Source organism: Xiphophorus maculatus, chromosome 1, assembly GCF_002775205.1.
Source record: "Xiphophorus maculatus strain JP 163 A chromosome 1, X_maculatus-5.0-male, whole genome shotgun sequence".
NCBI classification, from domain to species: domain Eukaryota; kingdom Metazoa; phylum Chordata; class Actinopteri; order Cyprinodontiformes; family Poeciliidae; genus Xiphophorus; species Xiphophorus maculatus.
In genome coordinates this window covers 5,825,055-5,840,477 of record NC_036443.1, presented here as the reverse complement: position 1 = coordinate 5,840,477, position 15,423 = coordinate 5,825,055, and the positions used below count along the sequence as shown (strand labels likewise).

The 15,423-nt window shown below is 43.7% G+C and overlaps 1 protein-coding gene across 4 annotated transcripts in view; it reads left to right on the top strand.

Moving 5' to 3' along the window:
* LOC102236849 (filamin-A-like) overlaps positions 1-14,916 on the top strand; it is a 45,425-nt gene extending 30,509 nt beyond the window's left edge. Inside the window, exons 28-48 of one of the 4 annotated variants that reach the window (XM_005804846.3) lie at positions 451-607; positions 1,016-1,205; positions 2,176-2,199; positions 3,331-3,578; positions 3,998-4,069; positions 4,691-4,790; positions 5,660-5,800; positions 5,902-6,030; positions 6,316-6,489; positions 7,426-7,587; positions 7,661-7,864; positions 7,952-8,104; positions 8,187-8,309; positions 8,410-8,676; positions 8,761-8,898; positions 9,768-9,883; positions 10,660-10,792; positions 10,876-11,052; positions 12,088-12,306; positions 12,383-12,580; positions 13,754-13,938. In XM_005804846.3, the coding sequence (XP_005804903.1) occupies positions 451-607; positions 1,016-1,205; positions 2,176-2,199; positions 3,331-3,578; positions 3,998-4,069; positions 4,691-4,790; positions 5,660-5,800; positions 5,902-6,030; positions 6,316-6,489; positions 7,426-7,587; positions 7,661-7,864; positions 7,952-8,104; positions 8,187-8,309; positions 8,410-8,676; positions 8,761-8,898; positions 9,768-9,883; positions 10,660-10,792; positions 10,876-11,052; positions 12,088-12,306; positions 12,383-12,580; positions 13,754-13,938 (3,310 nt within the window). Of the gene's footprint in view, positions 1-450; positions 608-1,015; positions 1,206-2,175; positions 2,200-3,330; positions 3,579-3,997; positions 4,070-4,690; positions 4,791-5,659; positions 5,801-5,901; positions 6,031-6,315; positions 6,490-7,425; positions 7,588-7,660; positions 7,865-7,951; positions 8,105-8,186; positions 8,310-8,409; positions 8,677-8,760; positions 8,899-9,767; positions 9,884-10,659; positions 10,793-10,875; positions 11,053-12,087; positions 12,307-12,382; positions 12,581-13,753 lie in introns of all 4 variants that reach the window. The other 3 variants (XM_023335690.1, XM_023335695.1, XM_023335699.1) reach the window with 3 other exon arrangements.
* The last annotated feature ends 507 nt before the right edge of the window (positions 14,917-15,423 follow it).

The window sequence follows — 15,423 nt, the reverse complement described above, 5'->3', positions numbered from 1 at the left end:
AGAATCTTTTAGTTTTAACATTTTGTTCACTTTTTGATATTTTATTTTGATATTTTCATACCATGTGTTCATTTCATTTCTAATTTAGTATATTTGTCTTTTTTTAAAGCCTAACAATAGGTTCTATTGTCAGGTTCTTAATTTCTAAAGAGTTAGTCTGATGTTCTCTAACAAACCTCGGAGACCTTCATAGAGAATAAATTACAGGCCAGTTGATTTTTTTATTTTTATATTTTTTACTAATTAGGGGATTTATGAAGAAATTGTCGTTTTATCTAATTTGCGATACAAAATAAATTGTACTTTTTCATTTCAGGGTCCCTGGAAAAATATCCTGTTGTTCATGTTAAAATAAAACATCTATGAAAAATTGCTCTCAATTTCTGCCCAACCTTTCAGTGGTGATTCTTGGTTGCTGTTCAAACTGCACTTCCTGTCTGCCTCTTGCAGCCCTTACAAGGTGAAGGTCCTGCCGACCCACGACGCCAGCAAGGTGCGTGCCAGCGGACCCGGCCTCAACACCACCGGCGTGCCCGCCTCTCTGCCTGTCGAGTTCACCATTGATGCCAAAGATGCGGGCGAGGGACTGCTGGCGGTGCAGATCACGGTGAGTGCTCACGTTGAGGTCAGAGATCGGAAGCCTGACCTCTGGTTCTTTTAAAGCTCTGACATACACCTGGATTTCTCAAAAATGAATCCTGCATAATGTAATTTAAATAATTTATGGCGAAAAAGACAATGCCAAACAATGATGAAGGTAGGTATTAAAATTAGACGGACGATAAGAGTGGCCCAGCAGGGAGTATGTAAGGTCACCATTACTTAAAGAGACGAGAAGACTGTGTGAACTTTATTTGCAATATTTTTGGGTTGTACTCGAGCAAATTTGATTATTTGAAAACTGATTAGATATTTGAGTCTCCAATCTTTGCCTGTTTTATGCAGTCAGATAGAAAGCATGAAAACTGATCATTTGGTGCAATTTTTGAGCGTTTAAGTCCTTGTGTTTCTACAGGACCCAGAGGGGAAGCCTAAAAAGGCAAAGATCCGCGACAACCATGATGGGACCTACCTGGTGTCGTATGTACCAGACATGACGGGCAGATACACCATCCTAATCAAATACGGAGGGGATGAGATTCCTTATTCACCGTACCGCATCAGAGCTCTCCCCACCGGAGACGCCAGCAAGTGCACCGTCACAGGTTAGCTTCTTTACGCTCACACTCTGATTTATAGAAACTTTGTATTCTAGAGTTAGAATCAAAGTTCTTTTGTTTTAGTTTGCTCCATATTTACTGAAGGTCAAATGACCTTTTTTTGTTTTGTTTTTTTTGTGGCAAAAGAAAGTAGAGATCAGAATCTCAGCAATTATGGACACATTCATCTCAGTCATTTCTTGCTGCATTTAACTGCAAATTGGGTTCTTTGAATACAGAGAGCCCAGTGGTTTCAAAGTTTTTAAAGTCTTAGACTTAAAAAATATATATATTTTCATTGCTTTTTACTTGACTGAAAATGTCTTTGACACCATTTTTCAAAAGTATAAAAACGTATTGATTTCAAACGTAAATCATTTGTACGGTAGAGAAGTTCCTGCTATCTAAAAGTGTACAAATACATGAAACACAAGCAAATCAAGAAAACTTCAAATTGTTTTAAAAACTTATAGATAATTTTCCCCCCAAAAAAATCAACTGTAAATATAATGCAGTCATCTGACTGTCCCGCAAATATTCACAAGTCATTATTTGCACTGACAGCAGTGTGACTGCAGAGTGGCCACTATGTGGTCTGATGTTTTGAATCTGACAGATGAATGAACTTCACGTGTCAATTTGCTTGTGTTTGTGTGATTGCCTTTGTTTTCTCCAGCTGCATTGCACTGAGCTCTCCCTTTCAACATGTCCCATCAGTTTTTATTTGCTGCTCAGGTCTCATTTTTCTGTGCATTGGTATGTCATGTTGCTCACGCTGTGCTCCTCAGTTGCACCTCACCTACACTCCCCCTCCCCCCAGACACACACATGCATTTCACCACCACCGTTCTTCAGCCAACTGTCTGGAGCACAGTTAATGCCACCCAGCACCCCCACATCCTTATCTGACTGTCTTTTATTTGTCACCTTTTTTCTTTTATCTTGCTCCCCTGCTTCTCACCGTTCCTTTTATCAGTCTCAATCGGCGGTCACGGTTTAGGTAAGCCCTGTGAAAGATTCGTAACAGAAGAATTGCTCTCTCTCTCCTTTTTTTTTTTTTTTTTGTTTTTCTTTTCTTTTCGCATGGAGAATTAGTGGTTCCAAACCTTTCCAGAGTATCCCATCCTGTGCTTTATTTATTTATTTTTTTCTTTCAAACTCATTTACTTCTCTCATAACACTTCCTGACTCATGTTTTTATTGGACGGACTAAAGGACTAACAGCATCAATAGGACGGCATGGTGGAATGGCTCTTTTAGCTAATCTATTTATAGTTGTAGATTAAATTGAAACTTTTTAATAACAGATGACTAGTTGGCTACAAGTTACATGAGACTTGAATAACATGACTAGATCTGACCCAACTTTAACCTGGTCTCATGGTTGTGGAATGTGCATGCATTGTGTTTTTACGAAGGTAAACTTGGGAAGCCGTATGGAGGAATGAACCTGCCAAAACTAAAAATGCTCATCAAAATAAAGATGTCTTAACTATGTAACGTGTGGGGAATGAGTTGCATAAAGTATTCACATATTTTAGTCCTATCTTACAATTTTATTTAAAAATATTTTTTTGTAGTGTATGTTCAAGATTACATTTTTTTTTTCTCCAATGTTTTATTTGGCCAAATGTTTGTTTTGGGTTTTTTTCATTTTTACAATTTACCACCTTTGACAAAATTGCATTTTAACTTTAGTGAATTTATCTTTACCTTTTAAAGAACAATATCTCAGTGAATTTGGGTGTTTATCATAGTTCTTTGTTTTGTACTTATCACAAAAAAATTGTTTTTCTTTTTTGTAAGATGGCTTTACATTATTCCAAGTGCACATTCTGAACAAACTCGCTTATTCACTTGGAAAATGTATGGAAATGCAAAGAAAATAAGATAAAAATGAATGAAGCCCATTAATCCAAAATGTGAACTCAGAAATGGATCCAGCTAATTTAAGAGCCAAAAGGACAAAATAGTTTCAGTCTATATTTGGATGCATTAAATGATGTATTAAGAAATGCAATCCACTTAAACTGGCTTGATTTTGGGTATTTGGCATGTTCAGTCTTCCATACTTTTCTACACATCAGACTGTAACAACCAATCACATTATGTATGCTTTTGTTCTCCTAAGGCGCTGGTGTTGGTCCAACTATTCAGATCGGTGAACAGACAGTCATTACAGTTGATGCCAAGGCTGCTGGGAAAGGCAAGGTGACGTGCAGCGTGTGCACGCCCGAAGGGGCGGAGCTCGACGTGGACGTCGTCGAAAATGAGGACGGCACCTTTGACATCTTCTACACTGCACCCCAACCCGGAGAGTATGTAATATGTGTCCGTTTCGGAGGGGAGCACATTCCCAACAGTCCGTTCCAAGTTACGGTGAGTTGCTTAAACTGCAGACGCACAGGTCTGCTATTCTTAAATGTTTGGCTCAAGATTGCTAAAGAAAGACGAGTTGATTTTAAAATGACAAGAACCAAAATGAAACTGGAGAATTTTACATGTTTAAAACCTCTTATCGCATAATTGTAGACACAAATCTTTGGGCTCTCGAGCTGGCTTTACTTCATTTTCTTCAGAATAGATTAGCATAAAGTTTCCATTTGAAGTATTTCTGCTTTTGCTCCAGATATCCCAGGTTCTTCAGCAGAACAAAGCAATGATGCTTCTGCCTTTCCTTACGAAGTCATTATTTAGAAAATCTTCTGGCAGTATGAGTGTTCCCTAAATCATTTTGTTTCACACTTTCAATCCTTCATCTTTTGTGCCTTCTCTTCACCACCTCCCTACCCTCCCAGGCTCTGGAAGGACCATCAGACCAGCTCATGCAGCAGAGACAAATGCCCCAATACTACGCTCAACAGCCCTGGGTACCTAACAAACATCAAGCTGGTCTTGAGCTCCATTTGTGTTTAGCTGCCTTATTTTATTTATTTTTTTGCCCCAGTTGTCATGCTTCCATGTCATTGTTTTCATCCCACAATGCCTCACTTCATCAGACTCCATCAGTGTCTGTCTCTCTTTGCAGGTGTTTCATTCATACTGATGCCTTTTTCTTATCCCTTCGTTCCCTTCATGTGAAAAACTGAGTCCCTCCTCCAACACATGAACAGTGCAGCTGAGCTTTACAATATCACATCCCCATTGTGGGAGAGATTTACATTTCCCTCAGAATTTTTCTATTAAATAATTGTGCAGCTCTGTTGTTAACTGCTTCATGTGGGAATCGCTTAAGAAACAAAGCGATTTTTCATGAGAACCGTCTTCCTCTCGTCTCTGACCCACTGGTTTTGTTCTCGCAGTTTGTGCTGGCGTCGTCGTCTTGACCATAATCCTCATTTGTCATTTCATTCCATGTCGTCTCATCCCTGCATTGGTGTTTGGAAGCTTTACCTCTCTTGTCTTGCGTTGTGCTGATGGTGTGCAACATGGCTTAGCAGAGAAGCGCACCATAAAGTCCGCAATCCTTTAATTTCTGTTCTGTCTTTCAGGCAACAGACAGACCAGTTGGGATGAATGGCCTGGATGTGACAGGACTTAGACCTTTTGACCTGGTCATCCCATTCACCATTCAGAAGGGAGAGATCACAGGTAATGCATAAAGTTTAAATCTCGTCGTTACGATGTCCTAAGGACCGGCTACAAGTGATAGTCGAGACCACCTAACCCAAGACCAAATCAGTACCAGACTCTATTGAGGCAGAGACGGAACCAAGACTGTTGAGGGACTGAAACGAAGCCCACATCACATGATACAATAAAATATGAAGCACTACATTTGCTTGCGTCCTTCAATATGTTAATTATATTAGGTGACGTTAGCTTATGCATCATGTTAGGAGGCAAACAGCTGACAAACAGAAACTGGCGCCCTAAAACACATAGTGAATACACTACACAGGTAGCTAACTAATACGTGTAGCTAATGACTAAATCTTTGTGCGAGTTGCAGGCAAGTAATTTTGGTACAGAGGTAGGTTGCTAACATTAGCTAGCTAGCTTTGCTAACAGCACTTTCGTAGAGTTTACCCTTCTTTGTGCTTCCTCGCTGATGATTGGTTGGAACTAGTCCCCACCGTCTCTGAAAACAAAGCACTGTATAGTTTGAGTTGCTCTATGCTGTCTTCTGCGTATCTTCAGCAATACAATTCGACGACATAAATCCCAAAGAATATATTGGATTGTTGACTGCAGTAACAAAATACATATTTTGGAAGGAGTTATGTTGTTGATGGATTTGAATCCGAGTGTTTTACAGCCAATGAAAGCAAGAATGTTAAATAAAACTGGCAATATTCTGGCTATTTAGTGATATTTCCACAGTTGTGGTCTTGAGAAAATCCAGAGCCCTCAATGTCCAAGACCCAGACAAGATGGGGTACAAGATGAGACAAACTATCAAAGTAGTTTAGAGTACTAAACCACTAGTTACAACATATGCCTCCATTTTGTTTTTGAAGGTGAAGTCCGAATGCCATCAGGCAAGGTGGCCAAGCCCGACATCACCGACAACAAGGACGGCACCGTAACCGTGAAGTACGGTCCCACAGAGGCCGGTCTGCATGAGATGGATATTAAATATGATGGCATCCACATCCCAGGTACATCAGAGTTCTGCAATACCTGCAGCTACTACAGCACATCAAAACGGCACATCTAAATGACTGTTTTTTCATGCCTTTTTTCTGTTTTCCATCAACAGGAAGCCCCCTGCAGTTCTTTGTGGACTACATGAACAGCGGGAATGTCAGTGCCTACGGCCCTGGTCTTATCCATGGAACCGTGAACAAGCCTGCCGTCTTCACTGTTGACACTAAAGACGCTGGAGAGGGTATGCAGAAAGGACACCAACTTCTGTGTTCACACAAACGTTAAATTCAAGCTGATCATGTATTTTTATTACATGTGTATGTAAAAACTACACATACATGTACATACCTTTTTTTTTCCTCCACAGTGTACGTAACTGTCTGCACATAGACTGCAGGTGGAACTGAAGTCAAATTCTTTGCTTTTGTGCAGAAACCTGACAAATAGTCCAGATTTTGATTGTGTTTGAGAATGAATCTTGCAGAAACAAAAATACGACTTTGTGCTTTGCTGTATATAAACGCAGGTGGCCTTTCTCTGGCCATCGAGGGGCCATCCAAAGCAGACATCAGCTGCATGGACAACCAGGACGGGACCTGCACAGTGTCCTACCTCCCTGTCCTGCCAGGGGACTACAGCATCCTGGTCAAATATAACGACAAGCACATCCCTGGAAGCCCCTTCTCTGCCAGAATCACTGGTAAGGCTGCGTTTTCGACCCGGCAGTCAAGTTAGCAGACGTGCGACCTTTCAGATCGCACGTCATGACTGCTGACATTTGGTAGGAGCATTTAACAAATTAGTGTTTTAGTCCTTTTTATCTTTGCAATCATCCTCCTTCAGGGATATTTCTTTAACAAGAGTTCTTAGGGGACTTTATGAAGACAGTTTCTGAACACATGTCAATGTTTGCTTTATCTTAATTTCCAGGTTTTGTACTGCAAATTATGCTGCATATTTTTGTAAGCAATCAGTTTTTGTGAGATCTTCAATGAAAGTGTAGGCGTTTGAAAGTTGTTTTTGTTTGTTTTGCATGAGTGCTGTGAATAGTTGTCTACTTGAATGAGTCATAGGTCAGAGTTAAATGGCTTACTGACCTATAAACTAGTGAAAAGAGAAGAGTCCAGATGCTGGACTGGAAGGAAACGATTCTCTTCTTTATTGCCAAATCTCAGAAAAACAAGAACCGGAAAGAAAACCTTCAGATTATTAAAGTTTTTTGCAAATTAAAAGAAAACAGGAATTTTTTTTCCTCCAAATATCCGAAATCTTAGATCATAGTTTGTCAAAATGTTTATTTTTATCTTGCATTTATTCTGTGGTTTATTTGCTTCATTGCACAGTAAAATGATTTTAATAAGTTGCTGCACAATGATATTTTACTGGTCATCCTGCCCTGGAAGTCTTTTCCAGAATAAACATCTTAACTGGTTTATTAGCCCCGCCCACTGACGCTGGTTTTGAGGATAATGGATCACATGAATTCATGAACCATGGCAACAGGAATGGGAACAATGTGTAAAAAAAGACTTTCTACATACTGCTGACAAATATATGCATTTATTACTCTATGATGGCCAGTAGTGGACGTCCACACATGTAGAGTTTGTTCTAATCAGCCTGTCCTCGTCTCCAGGGGACGACTCCATGCGGATGTCCCACCTGAAGGTGGGGTCGGCTGCTGACATCCCTCTGGACATCGGCGAGCTGGACATCAGCCAGCTGACCGCCTCCCTCACCACGCCCTCGGGTCGCGAGGAACCCTGCCTGCTGAAGATCTTGAGGAACGGCCACGTCGGTGAGTCCGCCGCCGATCGGTAACCTCTTTGGAGGAATGCGATCGGTGCTTTAACCGCCGCCGCTTCCATCAGGCGTCTCGTTCGTGCCGAAAGAGATTGGCGAGCACCTGGTGAACATCAAGAAGAACGGACGCCACATCGCCAACAGCCCCATCTCTGTGATGATCAGCCAATCGGAGATCGGCGACGCCAGCCGTGTGCGTGTGAGCGGGCAGGGCCTGAGTGAAGCAAGGACCTTCGAGCCAGCAGAGTTCATCATCGACACTCGCGATGCGGGTAAACGCCAGGAGGAGATTTTGACAAAATTATTCCATCTGAACAAAACAAGGGAATTGAATATTAACATATGCCTGTTGTTGCCAGGATACGGTGGCTTGAGCCTTTCCATTGAGGGACCCAGCAAAGTGGACATCAACACCGAGGATCAAGAGGATGGCACCTGCAAGGTCACCTACTGCCCCACAGAACCAGGAAATTACATCATCAACATCAAATTTGCTGACCAACATGTGCCAGGTGCTTACCATTAAACGGTCAGGGGTTAAAGGTCAGGAATACGGGGGTTTTGGCTTACTGAACCAAGGGATTGTGCACACAGGGAGCGCCTTCACGGTGAAGGTGACTGGGGAGGGCAGGATGAAGGAGAGCATCACCAGGAAGAAGAGAGCCGCTTCTGTCGCCAACGTGGGCAGCCAGTGTGACCTCAGCCTCAAGATCCCAGGTGACCCAAACAGGAAGTTGGGAAATCACAAGACCCAAACGTCTACTTGTTCTGTTGGCGATCTGACCTCCTCCTTCCCCCCCAACCCCTCTTCCTTCAGAAATCAGCATAGCGGACATGACGGCCCAGGTGACCAGCCCCTCAGGTCAGGTCCACAAAGCCGACATCATGGAGGGAGAGAACAACACCTACTGCATCCGCTTCGTCCCCACAGAGACGGGCGTGCACACGGTCTGCGTCAAGTACAACGGCATGCACGTGCCCGGCAGCCCCTTCCAATTTACCGTCGGGCCCCTGGGTGAGGGCGGAGCCCACAAAGTTCGCGCCGGGGGGCCGGGCTTGGAGAGGGCCGAGGCTGGAGTACCAGGTCGGTGCGATCGGGGTGTGTGTGTGTGTGTGAGCAGCGTGTGTTTTCCCACTGTGAAACTGACTCCTCTGTGCTGCTCCTTAGCCGAGTTCAGCATCTGGACCAGAGAGGCCGGGGCCGGGGGCCTCAGCATCGCCGTGGAGGGGCCAAGCAAGGCAGAGATCACCTTCGAGGACCGCAAGGACGGCTCCAGTGGAGTGTCTTACATTGTTCAGGAGCCGGGTGAGAGGAGACGCACTGAGCATGTGCAACAAATCAAATGGTTTTCATGCACAGGAGTTAAACATGGAGCTCTGTTTATAAGGCACAGAGTTATAAACAGAACTCTAAATACAACCATCTAATGATAATTGTATCAATTTCTCTTTCAGAAACTATAAAAAAAAGCCTTTTGTGAATAAATTAAATTGTCTGAACGATGAAACACAGCTAGAAAGAATTAGAATATCTCCTTTACGACTCTGAGTATGGTCTCAAACCTTTTCCTATTTACAAATTTTGCGATGTGGGGCAAATATTTTTTCTTTCTTTTTTTTTTTTTTTTTAAATAAAGTCCAACAGATAAGAAAAAAGCTCCGACTTATTTGTTTGGTGATTGCTAAATAATTTGTTGCTGAAAATGACAAAAATCAAATACTGAGATTATAAATGGAAAGAAACCCAAATATCAAGGGTTGCACCACTAAATCGGCCAGCTGTTAAAGATCCGTAATTCTGGGAGATCGGATTTATCGGCCGATATGTACTTATGAAACCGATCTAATCCTCCGCCACAAACATCTGAAAATCAGCCACTGGCCCCCTCTGCTCTGCTGTGAGAGAGGACTGACGGACCCAACTTGACGGCAGGTCACCTCTGCATGTAGATGACCGTCACCCTACTGTTGCCGACTGGGAGACTCTATCGTCATATTTTGCTTTTTCTTCTCGGATAAAAAAAAAAAACAACAACAAAAAACACAGTATCTGCCAAAATCAGAGTAGTTCATGCTTTTCAAGTAATCTTGTACTCCTACAAATACTTCCCATGAGTGACTGACTGCTCCCCGTCGACCAGCTTCAGTGACTCTGACCGTTGTGTCGTCCTGCAGGCGACTATGAGGTGTCGATCCGTTTCAACGACGAGCACATCCCCGACAGCCCCTTCATCGTCCCCGTGGCCTCGCCGTCGGACGACGCCCGCCGCCTCACTGTTGCCAGTCTTCAGGTGAGGCTCTGAGACACGCACACATCCGTGTGCATGCAGACCAGGCCGCAGTGCACCGCCCGCCATGCAGCAGCAGCTTGAAGCTCGATCCATCTGGGTATCAAACCAGAGAAGATGCCGGGGGGAAGTTGAGCAGTTTTAGTTTTGGGGCCTTAAACGACCTAATCAGACATGTCAGTTGATAAGTAGAAAAGGAGAGAACAGTGAGTAGATGCTGTGAGACTAGAGTGGACAGGTGAAACTGTACGATGAGCTGATGCTGCATGGGGGGGCAGTTCAGGGGCTTCTGGGAAACTCGAGGACTGTGTGTGTTTCTCGTGCCTCATTCTAAAGGCTCCCAACAGCCTTCCCGCTCTGAAGCTGTGACAGGGCGCTAAAGGGTTAAAGAGGTCGGAAACGGGCTGTTTTATTTTCCCTTCCTGTCTCCTTGATCTCACACACACACACACACACACACCCATTACCAAACCTCACATTCCATTGATTTCCAAAAGAATCCTAGAAAATCTAGAGTTGGGTTCTACAGATGCGTTTCTATGGGTTCTCCTTTGCTCTCACACACTCCTTCACACCGCTGAAGAACTAAAATTCAGAACCAGATCCACAGATTCTCTCGGGTCCATTCCACCTTCTGTTTCTTCACTACACAGCCTTCCTCTTTAGCCCTCTTAGCGACCTCCAGGTAAGATAAATATGAAACTTCTGTGAGCAGCTGTAAACTGGAATGGTAATCTCAGCTTGTGACTCAGTGTTGGAGTTTATTTGTTGTCGAGCAGGAGTCAGGGTTGAAGGTAAACCAGCCGGCATCGTTTGCCGTCAGCCTCAATGGCGCCAAAGGTGTGATCGACGCAAAGGTCCACAGTCCCTCCGGCGCGCTGGAGCAGTGCTGCGTCACGGAGATCGATCAAGGTAACGGAGGAGAATCACTTCAGAGAGCCAGCAGGGCTGTAGGAGTCTCTGTGTGACTTGGCTCTGCTGTCCCCCTTGTCCAGACAAATACGCAGTCCGGTTCATCCCCAGAGAGAACGGCCTCTATCTGATCGACGTCAAGTTTAATGGAAGTCACATTCCAGGAAGTCCGTTTAAAATCCGCGTCGGGGAGACGGGCCAGGCTGGCGATCCGGGCATGGTGTCCGCCTACGGACCGGGACTGGAGGGAGGCACCACAGGTAGCGCGCCGCCATCATGTACATCGTCTTTGCAGAGTGTGCAGCTAGTTTTTATCCAGCTTAGTATAAGTATTCTGTTATAGGTTCTATAACAATGATTCTTCAATAGCATCTGGGTAAATTCCAGTTTTTCCAAGCACTGCTGTCATTAGTTATTTTAAAATAGCGTTGCAGCAGGATTTGGATCGTTGCAAACAATTGGCACTCTCTAAATATGCGTTCAAGAGGAAAGTTCCAAGTTTGTAGCTGCACTAATAAATTGCGAGGTAAATGTTAAACCGAGTCCCACCAACATCGGCCCAAGTAACACCAGTGGTTTGTGACCCATAGTTAGAGATGGGGGAAAAAAATAAGGATCAAAGGGGAAAAGTGTGAAACGTTTGGTTCCTCCATCAAAACCAACAAAAATCCAGAAGCAAATGTTACAAAAAAACTGCAGTGATACAAATTGTCCGATATTTCTCTGTGCTGATAATCCACTGTGGCCAGTGTAGAGGCAGTAATATACCATCTCAAGATGTTTTAGCCATTTCCAGCTGCTTGTGCAGCTGAGGGGTTCAAGCTCTAGACCCAGAAATGTTGCAGACTACATTCCTACACCCTCCCTCGTGTTTTCTGGGGAGCTCAGGACAAGACCTCATTGAACCTTTGTTCATTTTTTTTAAAATATGTTTTGCCCCCTACTTGCCACTTTAAGGCATCTAGTTTATGGCAGTGGCTTCATTTCTCAGAACTGAACATTAGAAACCCTTTTTATCTGTAGTTTGTCATGTTGCCATATCATCAAGTTGCATCAGAAATGCACCTAAAATCTGCACAAAAAGACCCAATCAGTTGATATTTCTGATGCGACTTGATGTCATAAGTTGCATCATACTTGCATCTGATGACGTGTAATACGTACATAGTTGGAAGTTTCTGCATGGTGAAAAGGGTCCGGTAGCTTTTGCTGGAGTTCTTAAAGTAACTGTGTGCAGCTTTGTGTTTTCTTACCCTGTTTATTGTCACGCTCACTTTGGTCCTGACTGCTTTTAGGAACTGCGTGTGAGTTTGTGGTAAACACGAGCACTGCAGGCCCCGGGGCCCTCGCCGTGACCATCGACGGGCCCTCCAAAGTGAAGATGGATTGTGTGGAGTGTCCAGAGGGTTACAAGGTTACTTACACCCCAATGGCCCCTGGAAACTATCTCATCTCCATAAAATATGGCGGCCCTTACCACATTGTGGGAAGCCCCTTTAAGGCAAAGATTACAGGTGAAGCAAGGTCTTTGCTTTTGGTTTGAAAATGTAAAGTGAGACGCAGCCGCCCCTGACTCGCTCTGTTCTCCAGGTTCCAAGCTTGTGTCCAGCCACAGCATGCATGAAACCTCCTCGGTCATGGTCGACCCCGTGACCCGCGCCATCAGCGGTTCTCAGCAGGCCACTCCCACTCATTCAGATGCCAGCAAGGTGACGGCTAAGGGCCCCGGCCTGACCAAGGCGTTCGTTGGCCAGAAGAACAACTTCTGTGTCGACTGCAGCAAAGCAGGCAAGTCTTTATGTTTCGTGTATAGAATGTGGGCACTTAAGTTTTGACCAAAGATGATTTGACAATCTGAATTTATAGTAATTATACTATATATATTTCAAACTCTGTTTGAAAAAACCCCCCAATCCCACCTTAAAATCCAAACTTTGGTTTGAAAAGATGGAGGCTGGTAAAGCTTGACCACTGACCTGCTTGTGATTCACTTCGTCAGACGGTTGATGAATGCTGTCCAGTGATTCTGTTTTTAGACTGAGACTTTGAGGCCACCTGTATGACTAAGACCCACACCAATAGTTTTCCTAGTGGAAACCGATCTCTGAATCATTTTTTCCCCTGCTCCTTTACATTTGCAGAACAAGATTAGTACACGTGTAACTATCAATCTGTTCCTCAATGCTAAATAAACAATGCATAGTTCCGTCACAACTTAATCATCACCTTCAAACTGCTGACTACAACCCTGAGGGGACTTGGATGATTTAGTAGCTCTGCTTTATTGTGGTGTACCTCAGGGATCAGTCATTAGACTGTTTATTTCCCACTTTGTTAGTCAGCAGATTACATGGTGTACATCTCCACTTCATCAGAACTGTTATTGATTAACCTTCATCAGTTCGCCAAATTCTCCTGATGCTGCAAGCTCAGCAGAACCTAAAGACACAGAAACACTCCCATTCTTGCCTTCATTTTAGACATTTTCAGACATTGTGTTGAATGCTCTGAGATTGTGTTGAGATTAATCAACTATTTATTCCACAAGGGAAGTGAAATGTTACAACTGGTATCAGCGCATTTTCAAGATTTGTTGGTCAGTAAGGATCGTTGGTAGCAGTCAGTCCTGCAACGAATCTCAATTTGTTGCAAGACTGACAGTTGGTCAATTTTCCAGTGCTTATGGTTCAAAAGTAACTCTGAAGAGGTGGGCTTCTAGTCTAGATTTAAAGAAACTCAGTGTTTCAGCTGTTTTGCAGTTTTATGGAAGTCTGTTCCAGATTTGTGGTGCTTAGAAGCTAAATGCTTCTTCTGTCTTTGGTTCTGCTTCTGGGACTGCAGAGCAGATCAGAACCAGAGGTCTGCTCTGACTCAAATGACTCATGATGCTCAGGTTTTTTTTGTTGTTTTTTTAACCACAGAGATCCAGGACCGAACTATTGAAACCTTTTCATTCTGCAGGTCGTAACATGCTGTTGGTCGGTGTGGACGGTCCGAAGGTCCCCTGCGAGGAGATCCTGGTGAAGCACATGGGCAGCCGCGTGTACAACGTCAGCTACCAGCTCAAAGAGAAGGGCGAGTACATCCTGGTGGTGAAGTGGGGCGACGAGCACATCCCCGGCAGTCCCTACCACCTCACCGTCTAACGGCCACCGCAGCGACCCGGAGGTCCCGTCCAGCTGGTGGCTGCTCACGGCTCCAAAGTCTTCCCATTGTTGCAAATTAAGATTCCCTGTGTGGTAGCAGTTTAACTCATGTGAGCCAGTTTGCTTGTTATTCTTCACTGCAATCCAGTCTAAAGAGCAACGCAGTGAATGCTTGTTTCCTTCAGAAATGGGGGGGCGAAGGCGCCCCTTTTGATCACTGTAAACTATCACAATATTTAACACTTTCAGCCACGTGTTGACTTTAAATTAGTGCAGAATGCCAGAATATTGTAGTAACAGGTTTTGGTCCCCAGATTTAGATGGAAGGTTACTGTTTACACTGGAGGAGCTCTTACAGACATGAAAAATGGGTTTTGGAGCTTCTAGATGAGCAATCACAGGACAAAGGCTTATAAGTGACCCTTTTTTTTTTTTACAGTGACATTACTTTGACCTGTGTCTGTATAAAACTCAGCTTGTCTGTTACGGCGTTGCCCATCCAAAGCTCACCCTTGCTCGGCTTTTACGATCATCCGCCATCGATTTCATCTGCTGCTAGTGTGATCCAGTTTTACGCCCTGCTGTCCTTTAGTAGTCAGGAAATCAAAGGGTGTGCTAACACGCATTTAGCTTTCTCTGAACACGGCTGCTGGAAGGCGTTGCTTTGTGTGGCCACGTTAGACACCGGCGTGTCCTTTAAGATTGGGGAAACTCTTTGGTGTAGAAAAGGTTCTGAGTCGATGACCAACGGGTCGAAAAAGGGAAGTTTTCAAACTTGTCGAAAGGGTTAAAGGCGAGGCTGCGGTTTAAGTCTGTGTTTTGCATTCCCATTAGAGCTTAACTCTGCTTTGTGCCTTTATCTGTATTTTGAAGCTAAATAACTGAATTTTGTCCAAAATTTAAAAAAAAAGGCTTTTAAAGTGATTGTAAGACAGTATTTTGATACACAATAAAGTATTTTTCTCAATCGAACAGAAATTAGTTGGGTTTTTTTACACCCTGCTGACAACACATTTTTATGAAACACTTTTAACTCGTACTGATTCACTCTGCCACCAGAGGGAGCCGCTGCACAGAGCTCAGGCGTGAATGACGATTATGTTGTAGACCTTCAAATCGCATGTCTCTTTGAAATGAGCGAGTCGTTTGTATTTTCAAAAACAAATGATTGTAGGCAGGAATCATTCAAGTCCAAGATGTGACGATGAATTCACATGTTGGACATCGTCGTCCAAGAACGGCTCGGTATCGTCAGGAGTGGGCCAGGTCAGCATGTCGACATGGAAAACTACAGGAAGAAGAAAATGCCAAAGTATGAAGAGTTCACGATCTCAACACGATCTCTGCGTACAAGAACAAAACTGGGAGCACAAGGGTCTCTTCAGCTGACTGTTCACTTTGTGTTTTATGGCTGTATGTCAAGTGTGAAGGGGGAAAATGCACAATTCTTATTCTAATTCAAAAATACTTTAAATAAAGTGACTT